This window comes from Centruroides vittatus, unplaced genomic scaffold (assembly GCF_030686945.1).
Source record: "Centruroides vittatus isolate TY-2023 unplaced genomic scaffold, ASM3068694v2 contig_1059, whole genome shotgun sequence".
NCBI lineage: Eukaryota > Metazoa > Arthropoda > Arachnida > Scorpiones > Buthidae > Centruroides > Centruroides vittatus.
Genome location: NW_027120685.1, coordinates 79,034 through 99,145, shown reverse-complemented (window position 1 = coordinate 99,145; position 20,112 = coordinate 79,034). Strand labels below are relative to the sequence as shown.

General features: G+C 29.5%; 1 protein-coding gene across 1 annotated transcript; it reads left to right on the top strand.

The window, feature by feature from the left end:
* The first annotated feature begins 1,224 nt into the window (after nt 1-1,224).
* On the top strand, nt 1,225-18,033 carry LOC136972793 (BRISC and BRCA1-A complex member 1-like). The gene is made up of 8 exons (XM_067267441.1): nt 1,225-1,592; nt 5,988-6,046; nt 6,127-6,247; nt 13,388-13,469; nt 13,546-13,570; nt 17,394-17,517; nt 17,594-17,680; nt 17,751-18,033. The coding sequence occupies exons 1-8, from the start codon at nt 1,236-1,238 to the stop codon at nt 17,919-17,921; spliced, it is 1,026 nt and encodes a 341-aa protein (XP_067123542.1). The 5' UTR covers nt 1,225-1,235; the 3' UTR covers nt 17,922-18,033.
* The last annotated feature ends 2,079 nt before the right edge of the window (nt 18,034-20,112 follow it).

Genomic DNA, 20,112 nt, shown 5'->3' with positions numbered 1-20,112 from the left:
AAATGTTTGTTATTATGGCATGTCACAGATTGTCAATAATCAATAAGTATCCTATTTGTGACAGGACTCTGAAAATTCTTTACTTGCCAGAACCTATAATATCTGGAATGATTGTGCTTATGATATCTTAATTTTTAACCATGCCAAGTAGCTTCAATAACTGCATTATGCCAAGTTGTGCAAATTGGGCAAGGACAGAAACGAGTGCGAAGTCTGCAAGTATGAAGTTTTTATAAACCTGATTATTAAAGCCAAACGAAATGCCGAATTATCGGGCTGTAAGCTCGATGCCACTACTAAAGCAGCCGAGGTAGACAAATCAGGAATACTAGACGGCAAAAGAAATACTGTAACGCATCTCGAAAACGAACTAGGAATCTTCCAGGCTACGGGTTAAAAAATAAATAACATCTGTCCTCTCTTAAATTCATTAAAGACGATTTCACCCACATCAATTGAATCGAAAAAGGGCATTCTGGGCAGCAGGACTTTCTTTAGTAAAATAAGAATTAAATTGAGTGATCGGACTATTGACCATGTTTGCTTTCTAAAATCTTAATACAAAATATTATTGAAGATTTTTATGATATGTTTTATTAAATAACGAAAATTACCTTTTAACCTAGAAGTTTGATCTAAGTTCATTTTTAGCGAGGTTGAGGCCGAAGTTTTAAACGCGAAAACGTGTCCGTCGGACGTTCAGCGCCGCTTTCCTGTAAGTCTAGAAGTTTGACACTGGTGTTTGGAAAGTTAATGGAATCATGCTCGACATTCCAAACGCCATTGTCAAACTCCTAGGCTTACAGGAAAGCGGCGCTGAACGTCCGACGTACACGTTTTCGCGTTTAAAACTTTGGCCTCAACCTCGCTTTTTTCTTTAAATTTTCAACTCAATTCAAATTTTTGTTATAAGCGGTTTCCAACAAACTGTAATAAATTTTTTTTGTTTGTGAAAATTTCTACGTAATTCAAAAGTAATTTTTCATACATATTTTACACAGCATTATTAATGTTGTTATTTTGAAGGTGGGAAATAAGAAACCCTAATACAATGTACAGATGCGTTATATAATTTTTGAAAATTAAACTGTCATTTCAGTTTAATAAATTAATATTATACGTAAAATTTAAAGAGATATGCACGTAATTATATTAACTAAAAATTTTAAATGTAAAAAATTATTCAATCTATTAAAATACGAATTAAAACGAGATGGCGCTTTAAGTATCGAAACATGGCAGAAGCATCGACTGGTGATGGAGTTAATATCGAAACAACCGAAACAGAAAATAAATGTAAGTCTGTCTATCCGTCGGAGTTAGTCAGCACTACTGTTTTAGATGTTACGGAGGAACCTCGAGGACTAGAAGAAATCGAGAATGATGAAGAAGAGGAGGAAGAAGAAGAAGGTAGTTTGGATGAAAAGTCGGGAATTGTTAGCTCCAATGAAGATTTGACTGAAAGTCATGTCACCACACCTGAAAAAACAGAAAAGCTCGTTTATGATTCTAAAAAACGCTCGTTTATCCGTAATAAAGATGAAGCAGAATTAGATAAGAAGGTTCCTAAAGTAAACTGTCCTGAAAAAATTGTAAGTTTTTATGATAAAACCATCGTTCTAGTAATATACATTCTCAATATTTATTTATGGTTTTAAATGTAAAGCGTTATCAAGTTTCTTCCTGGTAAATTCGTTTACATTTTCGGATGTCAAACAAAATTACTTTAATAATGGCATTTAACGTATAAATTAAAAATCCAGCAACGCGTTGCGTAACTTTCCTGGCAACATTTAAAAATGCTTGGGGTGCCATCTGTTATAATTTAAAAACTTTTTATATAACTATTATAAAATGGGGAAAAAGCATAATTTTGAGTAGAAATGAGTTTATATATATATATATATATATATATATATATAAACAAATGTTAATGAAGATTTTACTCATTATTAACCCTTGGTTACTACTCAAAATAAATTTTACACATTGACTATTCAAGGGTCTGTCTGACCCTCCCAAAGAAACAATGTTTATTTTGTTTACAAATAGTAATATGGAAATAAAACACATTATTTATGAAAAAAGATATATTCAGTAATGAAATGACACACAATTACTTGTTATCTAAATAGTTTGGACATACAATTATTGAGCAAGTGTTGCAAATTGGAATTTTACAAGAGGAAAAATACACTGTTTTTTGATCTTTTTTATAGGGGCAAATGCTGTGATGCTTTCTTTTAGATGCAACATTAGAGACAGCTGGAACAGATCTTTCAGGCAGCGGCAGTTTGAACGCCCTTGATGTCATCATATGCAATCGCTGGGGTATCTTTTCATTGTAAATTTGCTGTCGACCCTATGGTAGGCATAACTCTATGCCAAGCTTGCAAAAGTAGTTAGGTTGATTTACTGACTTTACAGTGACTGCATCATATATAATTTTACTATTTACGCCTGCAATATTAACCATTGTGTAAAATAACACCATCGGCCACAGTCGAGTGGCCTGGCAACTGAGAAGTTGGCACACTTTTGGTCCAAGGCGTCAACCCTGACTTTTTTCTCATTGTAAAATGTGATCATCTCTGTCTTATTGCGTTCATCAGGAACTATCTTGCTATTGTGACGCATGCTAGAAATGAGAACCACAGCTTTGGATTTTATAGGAACATATGATGTCATTGTTATTTTAGCTGTGAAGCCAAACAAAGACGATTCTCTCTGTTTTCTCTGTTATCAGCAGTAAAAGGCAAAGAAGACATAGCAGAGGTAGAAGCATCTGAATTTGCAGAAATATCCTCCTCTTCAAAATCATCATCATCAAGTAAAGCATTCCCAATCTCTTCATTCGTAAGCATATTTCTACTACCCATACCTGCAGCAAACACAACCCAAAATGGAAAAAAACAAACAAAAATACGGCAAAAACCTATGCTATAATGGTGTATAAAAACCTCTTAAAATAATATATATTTTATACTAGAGAAAACGATTTAAAATAAATCCAATAGTCTTCACTTAATGACGTCGTTGCTATTCAAGGGTCCATGTGACCCTGTCACTACTGTTATGGTGCAAAATATGTACAGAGCAGCTGGACACACCCACCATGCACAAGCGAGAGCACAATACTGAAAATACACAGGCGGGAAAGCGGAGCTGTCTAAGAGTTATTGTGCAAAATTTTGTTTCCAAAGTTCACAGGATCATGTAGACCCATGAGTAGTAACCAAGGGTTAAGTCCAGCACTACTTGAGATATAATATGACTCCCTCTATATCCCCACTCCGTTGACCTTTAACCACTAAAATTTAATAATAATAATTTACAATACAAAAAACTGCCTGTAAAATTTCAGAAATTTTCAATGAAAGACATATTAAGCTTCAAAGCTAACAAAATCGTCTCCCCTCCACACATATATCTATACTTCAACATCCATATATACAGAAAAAATCCCCAAATTTTTTTGCATTTCTTGTTATGGCAAACTGGGATATTAGCCAGTTGTAGCTCCAAAGTGGTCATTGTTGTCGATACGTGAGTTTGTACCCCAAGGTTTGCTCTATTTTGGGGTTCCATATATATTCTCAATAATTAATAATATAATTGTGTTATATATATAATACAATTTAGAAATTTATATTTTGCAAGTTGTATTCAAGAAATATTTTGCTGTAAATGGATGCAAACTTATAATATGTGCTAAAGACAAAAATACAGATTCTGTCAATGTTGAAGATAGTAAGGACTATAATGATAGAAATCCATAAAATTAAAAAAATGTTAACTTTTTTTTTATTATTCATAATTCTGTTCGTTGCCATAGCAACAATTTCAAATAATTAGAAAAAGAATTCTGTTATCAGTTTTTATTAAAGAACTATGCTGTTGCTTTAAACAATGAATGAAATTGACTGTCAAAAAACAATTGTAGACAAATGGCTGGAAAATCCAGAAAAACCAAGACATTTCATAACAAAAGAGCTACCAATTTCCTGAAGTATGGTGAATGGAATGTTAAATTAGTATTGTAAGACATTGTCCATTTCTCAAAATCCAGCTTCGGGTGGAAAATTTGGTGCTTGCAGCTCACAACTTGAGCAGAAGATAATTGTAGTTATTTCCAAAAATCGCAGTATGTCAATGAGAAATGTTGCAAAAAAATGTGAAACTAATCAATGGTTCAAAAGGCTGAACAGTATGCAAGTGTGAGATCATATAAAAAACAAAAAATACGTGAAGTGACTAAAAAACAAAAGAAGGTCATTAAAACTAGAGCTTGAAAATTGTATTCTTTAACTGGTGCAAGAAGAATGCTTGCTTGGTTTTAGACAATGAAACATATATGAAGTCTGACTTCTCAACTCTTCCAGGCTTGTGCTGTTATATAGCATTTGAAGAAGTTCTTCCAGAATCTCAAACATTAATTGTTGTCAAAAAGTTTGGCTCAAAACATGATACAGCAAGCAATTTGCCAGTTTGAATTGAAAAGTTTGTCATTTGTAACAAATTAGTGCCAAAATTTATATCAACGAATGTTTAAAAAAATGTCTTCTTTCTTTTTTAAGAAATTGTGGTGGCTATATTTTGTTTTGGTTGGATTTTGCAGCATTACACTATGCAGAATCTAAAGTAAGTTGGCTGGAACAGCATGGAGTTGATTTTTTACCTACAGATGTGAAACCAAACATACCACAATGCCAACCAATAGAAAGATTTTGGGCTCTTGTAAAAATAAACTAAAATATTACAGAACAAACAGCAAAAGACATTAAAGATATTTTCTCTGAAATGGAAAAGAGCAGTCATAATGATTGAAGGAAATTTGTCAAAAATCTTTAGAACAACATTTGAAAGGAACTTTGAAAGGAATGGAGCAAAACTTAAATGTTATAATTAAAACTTAGTATTAAATGTATTTTAAAAGAAAACTTTTAACTAAAAGTAAAATATTTCTGATTACATTACAAATAAAAAAGTTATTACTTTTTGAATTTTACTGATTTCTATCGTTACAGTCCTTGTTTTGTTTAATTGTATTAATAAAAATAAATAAAATTATATAGAATTTAAAAAATAAACAAAAAGCTGGAAATTCCTTTTGTCTATTAAAGTCTGAAATGACTAATAACTACAAATTTATTATGAAAATTATCACCTTTAATTGTCCAGCACAAATGTTTTAACAAAAATAAAAACGTTTTCGATCGTTTTCAACGGTCATCTTCAGTTACAACTCAAATTAAAAAAAGAACGATAAAATAGAATTAAATACGAAAATAATATAAATGCGCATGCGCAACTATAAATATATCGCGCATGATGCCTAATATACAGAATAAATGAATAATTTGAGTTGTAACTGAAGATGACCGTTGAAAACGATCGAAAACGTTTTTATTTTTGTTAAAACATTTGTGCTGGACAATTAAAGGTGATAATTTTCATATTAAGTCTAATTTCCAGTAATTTAAAGTTGGTTTCTATACAAATTTATTTTTCACAAAAAAGAGAGAGAAAATAAACTGATATGGTAAACTTAATTCTACTCAAAAAGTTTTCAGGTCTCTTGGTGCAACATCATTTTTTAGCAATTTGTTGATCCGAACAACTTGTTTAAATTACCAAATTGTTGAATGTAGATTATATATGGAAATACGAATTTATTGTGAAGAAGTGTTTTTATGAAATATGAATTTGATAGATTATTAAAAAAGCAGTTGATACTGGACTATAATATCTGAATTTTATTTCACTATATATTTTAATCAATTAATATGTAAAATTATAAGCAAATTAAAAATGTATTACAAAAATATCTTTAATTGTAAAATTAGTTGTAAAAGGAAAAGAAATTCAATTATGTTCTTCATATTTATCTAAAATATTATTTAATTAATATTCAAGAATAAATTTTTGTTAATTCTGGATTTTAAATTCTTATTAAATTTATAAATGTAATTTAATTTATTTTAAAGGTAATATGTATTGATTTATCATCAGATATGGAATCTTTGCCTTTTAAGCTTGGAGATGGGTAAGTTTATAAAAGCTTTATAGTAAATAATAATTGTAAGAAATTTCCAAGATGAACTGCTTGTTCCATTTCATCTTTAGGTCAAGATATTCACCTTTATATATGATAAAAAGAGTGGTTGAGATTTTTGTTTATAGCAAGCATAGAATTGATAGAAGACATCAGTTTGCTTTGGTTGTACTTCATGAATCAGCTTTATGGGTAAATAGAAAATTTAACTAATTATTATGCATTTATCTTTAGAATATTTTATAAAAATAAAATGATGAATGACATTTGAAATTTTACTAACATATATCAATTATCATATAGATATAAAATATATGTAGATATGGTAAATTGTGAAAGTATAATCTGTATATATTCAGCATTCCAATAGTGAATGTAGTAATTACATATTTATATTGTTGATAGATGTATTTAATAATTATTAGGTTGTACTCTTTAATATGAAACAACTACATAAGACCAAAACACTAATAAACATTCAAGGAATCACTTTATTAATATGATCAAATGTTTTTGAGTTGGTTCATGCTCATCTACAGATCCATTGACAAAGCAGCTGTGAAGAACATATACATATTGTAAGATACAAATTAAATAAAAAAATAAGTTTAAAAGACATTCTAGTGACACTAATATTTATAATACATTTTAATTAAATAAGGTATAAAACATGGGCTATTTTAGTCTTATTAGAAAATTTTTTTTAAAATTTATTTTATGTTTGATATATATCTGATTATATATTGACGTCCTTCAAGCTTACTTTATATATAGATCTGAAGATAAGATGTTAACGATCTCAGAAACATTTAAATGCATTAACAAAGTGACTTCTTGAATGCTTGTTAGTGTTTTGATATTGTAATGTTATTAGAATTAAAATAATTATAATTAATCAATATATTTTTAAATTCTTACCTAATTTTGATTAATTCTGTCATAAATTTACAATTTTTTGAAGTTACATATCCATTTTCAAGGACAATCCCCTAATATTCCTTAGTTACAAAAATACAAAATGAATAACTTACAGAAATATTAACTCTATTCATTAGTAATAAATAAAATATTGGGTAGTTTACGGATAATGTGTCGCCCAAAAATGTGTTACTGTAAAAGCAAAGCCATATTGACCAGATTAGAGTTGTTCTTGGTCTATTGTTCTCTCATATAGAGGCACTTCAATCTAAATGAACAAGTTAACATATGCATATCACAGTTTAGACATAATTTTCACTTCAAATTTCAAACTAACTGAATTCCTTAACATGTAAATCTCTATATCTCCAGCCAGAACAAATAGTACAGTTATGAACTAACAGAATTTCGAACTATCCAAGTTTGAATTAATGGGGATTTTATGTATAGTCAGGAATACAACAATTTGAAAACCTTTATGCCATATTTGTGCCATTTCTGTTTCTTGTATTGTCTGAATATTATTCATCCTCAAAATGGCATCATACTCTCATCAATATAGATAGATTCATTGGGAATATAGGAATATAATACAGTTCAAAATTTGCATATACCATATTTACTAATTTTCTTATTTTATTTAGGCGATCATTTTTATCATCCTCTTTGTTATTTGTAAAATGAAGCATTTGTAACATTTTTGAATCTATTCAGACTCATCTTAATCTTAGCAAATTGTTGACTGAACATTACGTCTGTCAACAAATAGTTGCTCACCTTAGTAACTTCACTAGACCCATATATAAAATCATGCCAAAAAATGATTTCATCTTATTTTAATTTGTCGGTTTCCAGTCACATAAGCAAGATTGTCTTTTCAACATTGTATTCTGAACTACTTGTTCAGCATACAGATTTGTCTGAAAAGTTATACTATCAAAAAATTTTTTAGACACAAATAGTGCATATAACTTTTTAGGCTTTGAATCGCACATGGAATATTTCAAACGAAGAGATTTAATACCTGGTATATCAGTGTATGGAATCACACTCTGCTGGCAGGCCTTAGGTTTTGACTCTTTGTCAAGGATGGAGTATCACTTGATGTGAATGGCTATGTAATCTCATCATTACTCAGTTATGGATAAAATGTGATAACATTTCTTATTTCACACTTGATATAACAATGAATCATTGCTCTCAGTTGATGATCTCTGTTTTCCACTACATTACTATTCAATTTCCTCTAATTGGGAAAAATTGTTTTGGCTTGTCAAAATTGTCAAAATCTATTCTGGTTTAGTTTATTCACTTTAAATGTATTATATAACTGACATGACATGTGACCTTCACAATGAAAGTGATGTTGTATGACTAATTAATTCAAATTCAAAAAAATAATGTTTAAGTGCAAAAAACATAATTGACTGCACCATTGCTAACTGGAACCATGATCGACATCAGTGACTGGCACATCAAAAATTACTAATTTTGTGGCATCGATACCACAAAATTAGTTTGGTGCCAGTTATTAAATTACTGGCACAAAATTAGAAAAAAAAAGTATATTAAAACTTAAAAACAAAGAATCATTTTTTTTAATTATTTTATATAAAATTCCTTACTATAGAAGAGTGATAACTATAGTATTTTAAATGTATAAGATATATAATATAAAATATCATTCCAAAAGAGGATTTGGCACATTTATTTCTGATAGGTGATTTATGACTCCTATTGTGTCAAAGTTTGGTCCTTCCTGTCGTTGCAATACTTAAATTTCATGTATTCTGTACATTTTCTATTGGTTCACACTGCTGTATGCTTCCAATTTGTTTTTGCATGCTCAGTTTATTAAGCAGTTTGAAGATGATATAATGCATAACTATACTGTGTTAAGATTGAAAACTTTGCAAAAGTGTCAATGAACAAGTTATTACACAAACTCAATGTAGTGTATGGAATCGCCCAGGCAAGCGATTCCCGCTCTGTTTGTAACCCAATGGGAACTTTCGTGATCTTAGTCGTTACAGAAGAACCGTCAGAAAAGATCCGTTGGAAAAACCGTTGTGGTTTGAATCGACGATCGACGGACGATTGGCTGTCGGAGAATGGCCGTTGGCCGGACGTTACGGAAACATCGAAGTTGATTGGTGGAGAATTCAAACGCCGACTACTATATAAGAAGTAGTTTTCGGCGGGAACATGGAATCGGTTCTATCGAAGTTCTAACTATCTCTCTCTTTGGGACTTGCGGAAACCAGGTGTAAGTGAACTCCCATTGGACTACCACGAACTTTTCTTGACGCAGAGGTGCCAAGAGTACTAAGTCTGTTAACAAAGGTCATAAGGTGTCCTTCCGACGAACTTGTACGGAATATAGTTGGTTGTAACTTAGATTAGTGTTTTGTGGATACTCAGTTGTAAATGTTATTTTGTATTTATTTTGTATGTTTGTCTCGTTAATATAAACATTGTGTTTTGTCAATTCGACTGGTGTTATTTTGAACATTACTCTCAATATTCACAATGATGTGCGTACACAGTAATAATTAGTTTTCAGACATGTACTGTACTATATATATATAGTACATGTCTGCACATGATTCATGTGTAATAACATGTTCATTGACACTTTTGCAAATTTTTCAATCTTAACACAGTATAGTTATGAATTATATCATCTTCATGATTCACAAAAGCTATACATGCTCCAAGTATGAGAAACCTGTTTTATATGTACTTTCTTCTGCTAGGCCTATGGAAAAAAAATACATCAAGCAAAACATATTTCTGAATACAAAAATGTGTGCTAGCTATAAAGAAACAATGATTATTTAACCCAATACAATTTACACTATGTAAATTTTATTGAATTACATTGCATGAGTAGATTTTTGATGATGACATCAACTCTTGAGATACTTTCATATATAGATGAAAACAGAGCTAACTTGCAAATACAAATATACTAGCAAGGAACATATTTTCTTGAAAAATGCTGAAAAATTACATTAGATTTTATTTCCATTTACAATGTCTGATTGTGTTGATAAATTATTATCTGAAGATAGAGAAACATTTTAAACACTTCAAATCTGTAATTTAAATGACTGTCCGTGCCATTTTCTGTAATATTTACGGGAAAAATGAACTTGCCTAAGATAAAACTCTTTCAATAATGTTGACTTTTTAGATGAAGTTCTTAAAGCATATCTAATTGATCATTTCTTATATATGATAATTTTGATATTTGCAAACAATATTCTCAAATTAATATTAATATGAAAAGACAGTACGAATAAAGAGTGAGTATATTGTGAAATCTTCTGTGTAGTTTTTATTGCAAATTATTTAAAACTTGTTTTTATTGCCTTTTCATCCATCTTCGTATCACCTTGTGTATGTAGTATTTTTATTTTTATATTAAGATTGTCTAAAGAATTCAAAATCTTTTAAAAATTTTATTTAATCCCAATGTTCAAATTTTCTTATGTTCAGCAAGCAAATGAAAGTTCCTACAAAATACTAGAGAAATTTAAAAATATGTATTAGTAAATCTATTCTCTGATAAAGCAGAATTTAAAAGTTTTTAAAAAAAATTAGAGGTTTGGTAATGAACTGAATTGATTGATTAAAATTTAATATGTTTTCAAAATAAAATGTGTTTTGCCAAAATTCATAACAACTCAATTTGTAAAATGATAACTCCAGATTCATTGGGCCATAATTTGGCTAATTAAATATATAAAGTAATTTACATTAAAGCTAGGCAATTAAGTTGACATCTTGTATTAAATTTAATGATTGTAAAATTGGTTAATTCAGTATCTTTTGGGAAAAAAGATCAATATAGAACAGGACTCAAATGCAGAGCTTTTGCTTATTGTGCAAATGAAGTATAATAAAATATTGAATTTAATTAAAACAAGGGCATTGTGCAACTTTGTCATATCGTGATAGAATTGAGGCAGAGTGGGAAAGAAAGAAGTGATCCTTGCAATTGTTAGGTACAGAAGAGACAGTCCTTTTACACAATGGTCACAGACAGGCAAACTTTGCATTTGCCGCCAAGAAAAGGTTATTTTTGTATCTGATAGATGCAGACAGGTGAACTTTGCACTAGCCGCCACAAAAGAGACTACCTTGTACAGTACCTATATATGTGGTTAGAGCATTTGGCACCAGAGCAAACTTAAATATGATTCCTTTTGGATAAGCCTTTTATTAGTCTATTACAAAGTTAAAAATTATAAAATCACTTTTAATTAATTAATTTTTTATACTTGTGAATAACAGTGTTTTCTATGAATTTATTAGTTCACTCATGTAACAGTTTTAGAATTGTGGCACCCCTTCATTTTGGCACCTTGACACATGTCCTCTCTGTCCCTGCCTTTTCACAGCCCTGCTTGTACCTGCTGGCCATAGGAGATGCAACCCTCGTAGCTGCTGGCCAAGAGAGATACAATCCTTACACTTGCCAACAAGGAGAGGTGATCCAAAAACAAAGCAATCAATGGCAATTGCTTCATTCTTCTGTTTTGTTTGTTTTTTTATCTGTTTTCCATTATGCACACACATGGCAAATGCTGTTTTTTATTTTCTCCCCTAAATTCTGTTAGATGTACTCAATTGTGTCAGGAAACACAAATGTTACAGGAAACTCTTTGACTCCAATGTATGTTGAAAATGGAGTCATGGACCCCTATTTATTACATTTAAATAGGCCATGATTACATTTTTGTATTTCTCATTGAAATTAATGGAAAATGGCAGCATTTTATCAAAATTGGCCTATCAAATGTTGAGAATGAACTCAATTCTATAAGCCAATATATGTGCTAGCAAAGTTGTGCAATTTGTGATATTGCTTTATTGTGCTCACTTATAATCTCATGGTCCATGACTTCAAAAATGAAGTCATGGCCCACCATTTTACTTTCCCAGCTGTTATGTATACATAACAAGGGAAAGTATTGGAATTGTGTCAAATTTGATCCTACAAGTCAAGTTTTTTTTGCAAATCTCCATGTTTTGAGACCACCTAAACCCAAAAAAGTCAGAAAAATGACAAAAAAAATTGTGTGTCTGTATGTTGGCATCTATTTCATTTAATATTTCAGGATGGAGTGAAGGTTAAGAAATGAAATTTGGCATGGTGGCTTGTGTATAAGGGGCATTCATGCTAGTAAATTTTGGTGGTGAAAGATCAAGAGGTGGGTAGGTAGAGGGGGGTCATGCATCATATCTTGAGTGGGGTTGGACTTAATGAAGATGTTATATGTTATTAGCATTTACAATATTTTATGAAACTGATCACTATCTCAAAATTAAGCTTTTTGCCATTCAATAATAATAAAAAATATAGAAAGTTTTCATAACAAAATCTCATAACAGATGATGCCACACACAATTTTATTTTTTGTATTATAATTAATAATATAAAAGTTATTTTCTAAATAAAATCTCATAATAACCAGGAAAATTATGCAACTCGTTGCTGGATTTTTTAATAATGTTTTTGGGTTCCTGATCACAATGATCTGTACAGGATCATGTTGCTACAGTAGCAGCATTGATAAAACCTACTCTGTAACAGCTACATGGTGAACATTTCAGTGCCATTTTAACACACAACACGCACCCTCAAGAAACACTATTGTATATTAAGTGACTGGAAGATGATTCAATGCATGATTCATGACATTCTATAGAACATTCTCTGCCTAATGATGGAGTTCCCTTCCAACCAGAATAGAAGAGTGTTTGGATAATCATGGTGGACACTTTGTGGATACTATTTTCAATACAGTACATAACTGAGGCACTCTTAAATGTTTAGGACATCTTTTTGTTACAATAAAATCGGTTTGTGATGAAACATGTGTAAAGATTTTCTGAAGTCCAACAAGTGTTTATTCCTACCCTATGTATTTTTCAGATATGCTAATTGATGATGATATAAATAAATAAATTTTTAGACAGTCTTACATAAAGAACCTGAATGTTTTTAAATGTTCAGAATTATCAGCAGTGAAAATTTATTATTGAAGTATTCAAATGTGAAGCAAATATTTCATTAATTATTATATATTATATTTTTGTAATTTTTAAAAATTGTTTTTGAATACGTGTGTGCTGAAATCCAATATATTTGAGAAAATCAAATGACTTTTAGCTATTAAAGTAAATAATGTATTTTATGTAATTTAGATTTGTGTATTTACATACTACGGCATTAGTATATTCTATCTGCATACCTCTTGGATGTTCAGTGACCGTGGAGCCACTGATTTATACAGGAGTGTGCTGCTACAATTGAAGTAACAATATATATTGTTAAAAATTGTTGGTTGTTTTGTTTTATCTGTAGTGTTTTTATCTATTTTTATATTTATATTTGTTTTTTAGCTTCGAAACTTTACCAACGATCCCAAAGAAATTTGTAATGTTTTAGAAGATGTGACGGAAACTAAACAGTGTGACACATGTGGTATCCTTTGAAAAATTTAATTTTGTATCTTTAAAATTATGTAAGGATTTATTATTTTATTTAACCAAAAAGTCAGATTTTTCTTCATTATTTGAAGCAATGTAAGTATAGGTTATATTTTTGAATTATTGAAAAATTCAATTTTTTATATAGTAGGGTAGATGTACCAGTTTTGGCCAGTGTAGTACCAGTTCTGGCCAGAAAACAAATTTAACTTAAAAATATAATCACAAATGAAACAAACTTTTATTGTTAACTGTGTGAACAGTTAACAATAAAAGTTTGTTTCATTGGACAGATTTGAATATGTTGTGATTATATTTTTAAGTTAAATTTGTTTTCTGGCCAAAACTGGTACATCTACCCTATTATGATAAAGTTTTTTCAAGTTTATTAAGCTTCTGAATTTTCCAAAATATTATTCAAGTTAAATATTGAATTTTTATGTGATATTTATCAACAATATTGTTTTTCTTATCTGTTTTTAAATGCAGAATAGGGTAAAATTAGAGTTAAAAATTTAATGTATTTTAAAGATCATTTAGTGTAAAATTGTAAAGTAAATGTGTTTCTTATCATATATATAATATAAAAATAACATCAACTCAAAACCTGATTTAATTGATTGATTGCCAAACAATCTGCTAATTGTCAGGTTTTCTTTCCAGAAATTTCTAATAATTAATTATTATTATTAAAAATTAATATGAAATGGCAACATATCCACCTACCTCATGTCAAATTAATTGGTAACTAATTATTAACATAGACTGAAAATAACCTGCTAATTCAGCAAATTGTTTGACTTCATATAAAAATATATTTCATTTTTTAAAATATGACAAATGTAATTTTATATGGATAAAATATATTTTACAATGTAGTTAACTTTTTAAGGATGAGGTATAAAGACTTCTGTTTTGATATTAATATATTTTCAAAGAAAATGGAGAATAATCTTGAATTTAATGTTATAGACAGTGTAATTCTCAACAGTATTATTTGTTCCCTTTCCCTTTTTTATGGAGAAAACATGAGACCAGGAGGCAACTCCTTAACCTTTGCAAAATGATTTCAACTTATTCTCTTAAAGTAGTGATCATCAGTTGATAAAAGGTTCCTTAAAATAATATACAGTATATATAAATTCATAATAAATAAGAGAAAAAAGATAAACAATTACGCCAATAATTACACTGCCTACAACATATTAAATGTTAATGTATGTTTTTTCAGAATAGAAATAATTTATGACTTTTAATTAAAATTTCAAATGTTTAGATGCTTTTTCCAAAGTCTCTTATGTTTGAAAGATTAAGATGATTTGATATAAATTTTCATAATAAATTTTTTTGAGAGTTGTGATAATTTTTTATTTAATTATAATTTATTAACTGATATGGACTAATAAAATAAGTCACATGGATGCCTCATAGACAATTTACCAAGGAGTGGTGTCTCCTAGAAGAATTTTCTTGGAAAACTGGTCCCTATTTAGATATTAGACATGCGAAGGAAACTGGAAAACTCTGCTGGTAAAGCATGAACCTGTGATCAACCATAATAATGCATAAATCCATTTATTTCCTTATTAATTAATGTTTTTTTTTTTTTTTTTGTCATATTCAAAATAATCATCTTATATGACCTTATATCTTAAAAACATCAAAATTATTCAACCAAGTATTATTATTTTGACACTTTATAGGGTTTTAGGTCCTACATGAAATACTTGGTGATAAGAGTATATAAAGATATAAGAGCATACTATAGTCAAAAAGCTGTTATAGTTATAAATAACAAAAACAGTTATATGACACACTATTTTGTCAGCTTATATGAAAAAGAATTTGTTCATTACATATAACTTAATATAAATCTGGCAAATAAGAAGAGAAAATTTCTACTTAATTACTCTTAATTGTACATGAATTTTTTATTAAATTAAAGGTAGGATGATGATATGATAAATTATCTTACAAAAATGCTTAAGAATTCAACACAATAATGGTGCTTCATACTTCAAATTTAATTCATCCCAAGAGGACATTTGAACTGCAAATTGTTTGAAGTCCAAACCAATGTTTCCTGTTAGAAATAATGGAAAATGAAATAATTCATTTCCAGATCCTAAACAATACCCATTTTGATAAACTTAAAGCAGCAAACACACAATTTAAGATAAAAATAACACAATTAAGTTCCCTAATAATAATTTAAAACGAAAATGATAAATATGTAAATACTGTATAATAAAATGAAAATTTCATTTATTGATGGCACACCATTGAGTTTGGCATCTTAAACATGACCACCAGATCTTCCACACACGTACTGTTTTCATGCTTTGCAATAAGTTCCTTTTTCATTTCAGTCATTGATATTACAATCTTCTAGGATTACATTGTTTCCATACACTTTTTGAATGTAACACAGTTAATTAATACTTAGTAGTTACTTTGGATTGAACAAAGTTTTTGTGGATTTTTAATGTGCTTTAGATGTGTGATTTAATTATAACAGTTGTGAAGTTTTAACATAATATTGCTAATGAAGATTGCTTCCTTTGTTTATAAGCTTATTTTAAACTTCTTAGTTCACGTTTTGTTTGAATAAAATTGAGTTGAAATCTCTTCAGATAAAAAGCAAATCAGGCATATTATGCTTTGAGTTTCATAAAGGATATAACGTTGTACAAACAGTAAATAGTTTGAATTTATGTGGGAAAGATGCTCTTAAATTTCAAACATCACAAATATGGTTTAAAAAGTTCCATTCAGGAAATTTTGAACTAAAGGATGCAAAACATTGGGGTGCTCAAAAACTGTCAATGAAAAAAATTTCAAAAAGAAATTGTTAAAAATTGACAAATAATGCACAGTACTGTATATATAACCAAATACAGCAAAAATAAAGTGAAAAAAGCACTGAGAACGTATGAGCAAAATGCAAAAACAAAAGTGAGAGACAACTTGGGCACATGTTTACTCTTCAAGTGCATTTTTTATTGTTGGTGCAGTTTAAACATTGAAACATTCAAACTCTGAGGCAAGTTTTTGTCAAATTTAGCATTCAAAGTTAGTCTTTCAAAATACAAGATACCACTGTATTCTCCATTTACAAAAATCTAATTGTAGTTTGCTTTCCTGGAGAACTTCACAGTAATAAAAGCAGAATATTATTGCAAAAGGTAACAGTAGAACACAGTATTGGAAAGAATGCTTTTAGAGGGTTAAAGAATGAAAAGATAGATAAGAAGAGTGTTAATATTAAAGATTGAGGTTAGAGCTTTGGTAAAATCTAGAGAAAATACTAAGTTATCTTTTCACAAGTGCATTTGTCAATCCTTTTTAAAATATAACAAAATTTGAAATCAGTTTAACCAGTTATTAGAGTGAAATTATTTTGATTATTTTTGTATTAGATTGTAGATAAAGAGGAATAAATTTTTAATTAGAAAAAGTATAGTTTTATTGAACAAATTTAAAATCATGTGATAACCATTTACTTATTATTATGAAATATACATCAGATTTAATGTTTGAAATCACTATTTTATCTGTAAAATATTTATTTAAGTTATAAAGAGAATGTATGTAGGGTAGATGTATCAGTTTTGGCCAGTGTACCAGTTCTGGCCAGAAAACAAATTTAACTTAAAAATATAATCACCACATATTCAAATCTGTCCAATGAAACAAACTTTTATTGTTAACTGTGTGAACAGTTAACAATAAAAGTTTGTTTCATTTGTGATTATATTTTTAAGTTAAATTTGTTTTCTGGCCAGAACTGGTACATGTACCCTATGCTGAAACATGAACTAAATTAACCATGGTAGTTAAGTAGAATTAGTTAATTTGTCTTGTTAAATTTGAATTTTCTGAATATCAAAGAAATTGATTTAATATAAACATATTTTAGTACAGAAAAGGTTGACCTTCCTATTGTTTCCTTGCCTGAAATTCTTCCTCCCCCATTTGTGTTACGAACTATATTGATTTATTGTCAATCAAATGTTGTTCCAGAATTTTTAAATGGACAGGAGGTACTATAGAAATTCTTTTTTATATAAATGAGAAATATATAAAAGTGATTATTTTTAATTATTAAATTTATTACAGGAATTCAGAAAACTTCAACAATCATCATATTTCTTTTTAGATGTGTTGTATATACATGGTCCTCCTTCCAATAACAATAAGTGTCAGGTAAATTATTCCCTTCAAATTTAATTTTTAATGATGGTGTTAATATTAATATCTATCTATGTAATTATAGGAAATATATGAATTCCTGTGTGACTTAGATGAGAAATATACTTCTTATATATTTGAAGTAACTCGCAATACTACCAAACTACATAATTGTATGGCAAAATTGCTTGCTCATCCTTTGCAAAGACCATTTCAGAAAGATGTTTTCTATAAAATCCAAACACCTGGTGAATAAATAAAAAATTATATTAATTTCTTATCTGTACATAAAACACTGCCTTATTATATAAATTAACATATGTAGCATTCTTTAGTTTCATGAAATAAATTTAATAACATAATATTTATTATGTTTCTTGGAAATTTTTTTAATAATGTGTTTTCATACAATAATGAAGGTTAAAATTGCATTCAAAAATTTAAAAGTATAATTTATTTTAATAAGTTTTTCATAGAGAAAGCACTAATCATTTTCCACTATTTATTTTCTGAAATAATATGCTAGTTAAGTTGGAATATCTTACATTTTATTTCAAACTTTCATTATTTGGAATTCATGACTTATATTAAGGAGATGTCTTTTTGAAAGGAGCTTCATAATAATAACTTAAAGTTTATTTTTTAATTATAAATTTGTTTACAGAATTTTAGAACAACAATGTAAAATGATAAATAGTTTGCTGCATTTTAAGTAATATTTCCATTATTTATGCATAAGTCTAAAGTAGAATGGATTCTAAATATGACTCTCTAATAAGCACATATGCAGATTAAATATCTGTTATAGTTGGACTAATCCACAATAATGTTAGCCTATAAACAACCCTACTAACCCGATGCAAAGCAATAATACACCAACAACTGCCGTAAATCATCGGGCTATAATTTGGAATAAATAATTATAAATCACAAATGAATTTGGCACTAGAGAGAGGTTTTAGGTGCCATCTCGTATTAAAATTAATTAGCCAGCATGAATGAATGAATGGGATTTATTCTCATATGAAAGTCGATGTTGGTTCACTGGTATTTAAGCTCATGCTATAACTTTTGCATTGTAAAATTATCTGGATATTTTTTTGTTCCTTAGTTTTTTTCTGTTTTTATCATGTGTGATGAAATATTCAATTTCTTTCTAACTACTAAAGTGAGTTTGCAAATCAGGTTGCAGGTGAATATTACTAATATACCTTTCAAATAATTATACATTAAAGAAGTTTCCTGACATCAAGAAAGATCTGTTTTGATTTTCTTTCATTATTTAACAATTCAAAAGATATACAAAGCTGTGAAATGAAACTTACTTTGTAAGAGATGTCCAAGAAGTAAAGCTAATGACCTGCCAGTGGCCAAGCGATTCCATTCCCTGAACACTGGATGTTTGGTGTGGATTTGCGCCTTGCCAGGACGGGCTGGCCATGGAGTTTTCCAGGTTTTCTTCATGTCTGTAATGCCTGAATAGGGGCCAGTTACTCTCAAAAGACCTCCCAGAAGGCATTCCCGTAGGCAGATTTCCCAAGTGTTGTGTTGATGTAACTTAACAAAAACAAACTAAAGCTAACCTAATTTTGCAACCTAACCCCCTCCTTCATTGTCTTACATGCCCTTGAAGTTGATTGGTTTTGTTTATTTATGGCAATGTGACCCTTGGATGATCTGATAAGGATATGCCTCCCAGGAAGTCTTTTATGGGAAACTGGTCCCTATTTAGGTGTTACAAAGGTAAAGAAAACCCGGGAAACGCTACATGGCCAGCCTGTTTGCAAGGTATAAACTCAACCACTGGTGGGCACTGTTGAAGCCAAAACTAACTTAAGTCTAGACGAGCAGTTATTTATTGTGGCTTCGTCACAATGTCGGGCTGCAATTATTAATCATATTTTTTACAATTTATTTAATTTAAAATATATGCTCTCCACCTCAAATTAGTAGTATCTTGTCCCTGTGCATAATACTTTTTCTGTTAGCAACAGTCATGCCATCATTTATCTAACTTTTTACTGGAAAATTTTTGAACTATGACTTCTGGTATGCTTCAGAAGTTCAAACGCAGTTAATCGGGTCCTGCCCCTAAGCTTTCCATATTTGGTCTCAGATTTCATCTATCTAATGCTGTTCTTGAGATTAAGGAAAGACAGACAGACGGATGACAGTATGAATTTATGGGTCTACATTTTTTTCAGATTGCAGCCCAAAAAGGGTAAAGAAACCTAACCCCTACTTTGAAGTTGAAGCTAACTTAAATCTATAAAAGGGTAAAGGTACTTAATTCTCACCTTAGTAAATTTCAGTGGCGTGCCGTCATTGGAAGCGATGGAAGCACCGATTCCACCTTCCAATGACCTTCCCTTGTATTTTATAAAATATAAATTTTCATATTTTAACGAACTTTGCATTAATTAAAATTAATATTTTATTATAACTGC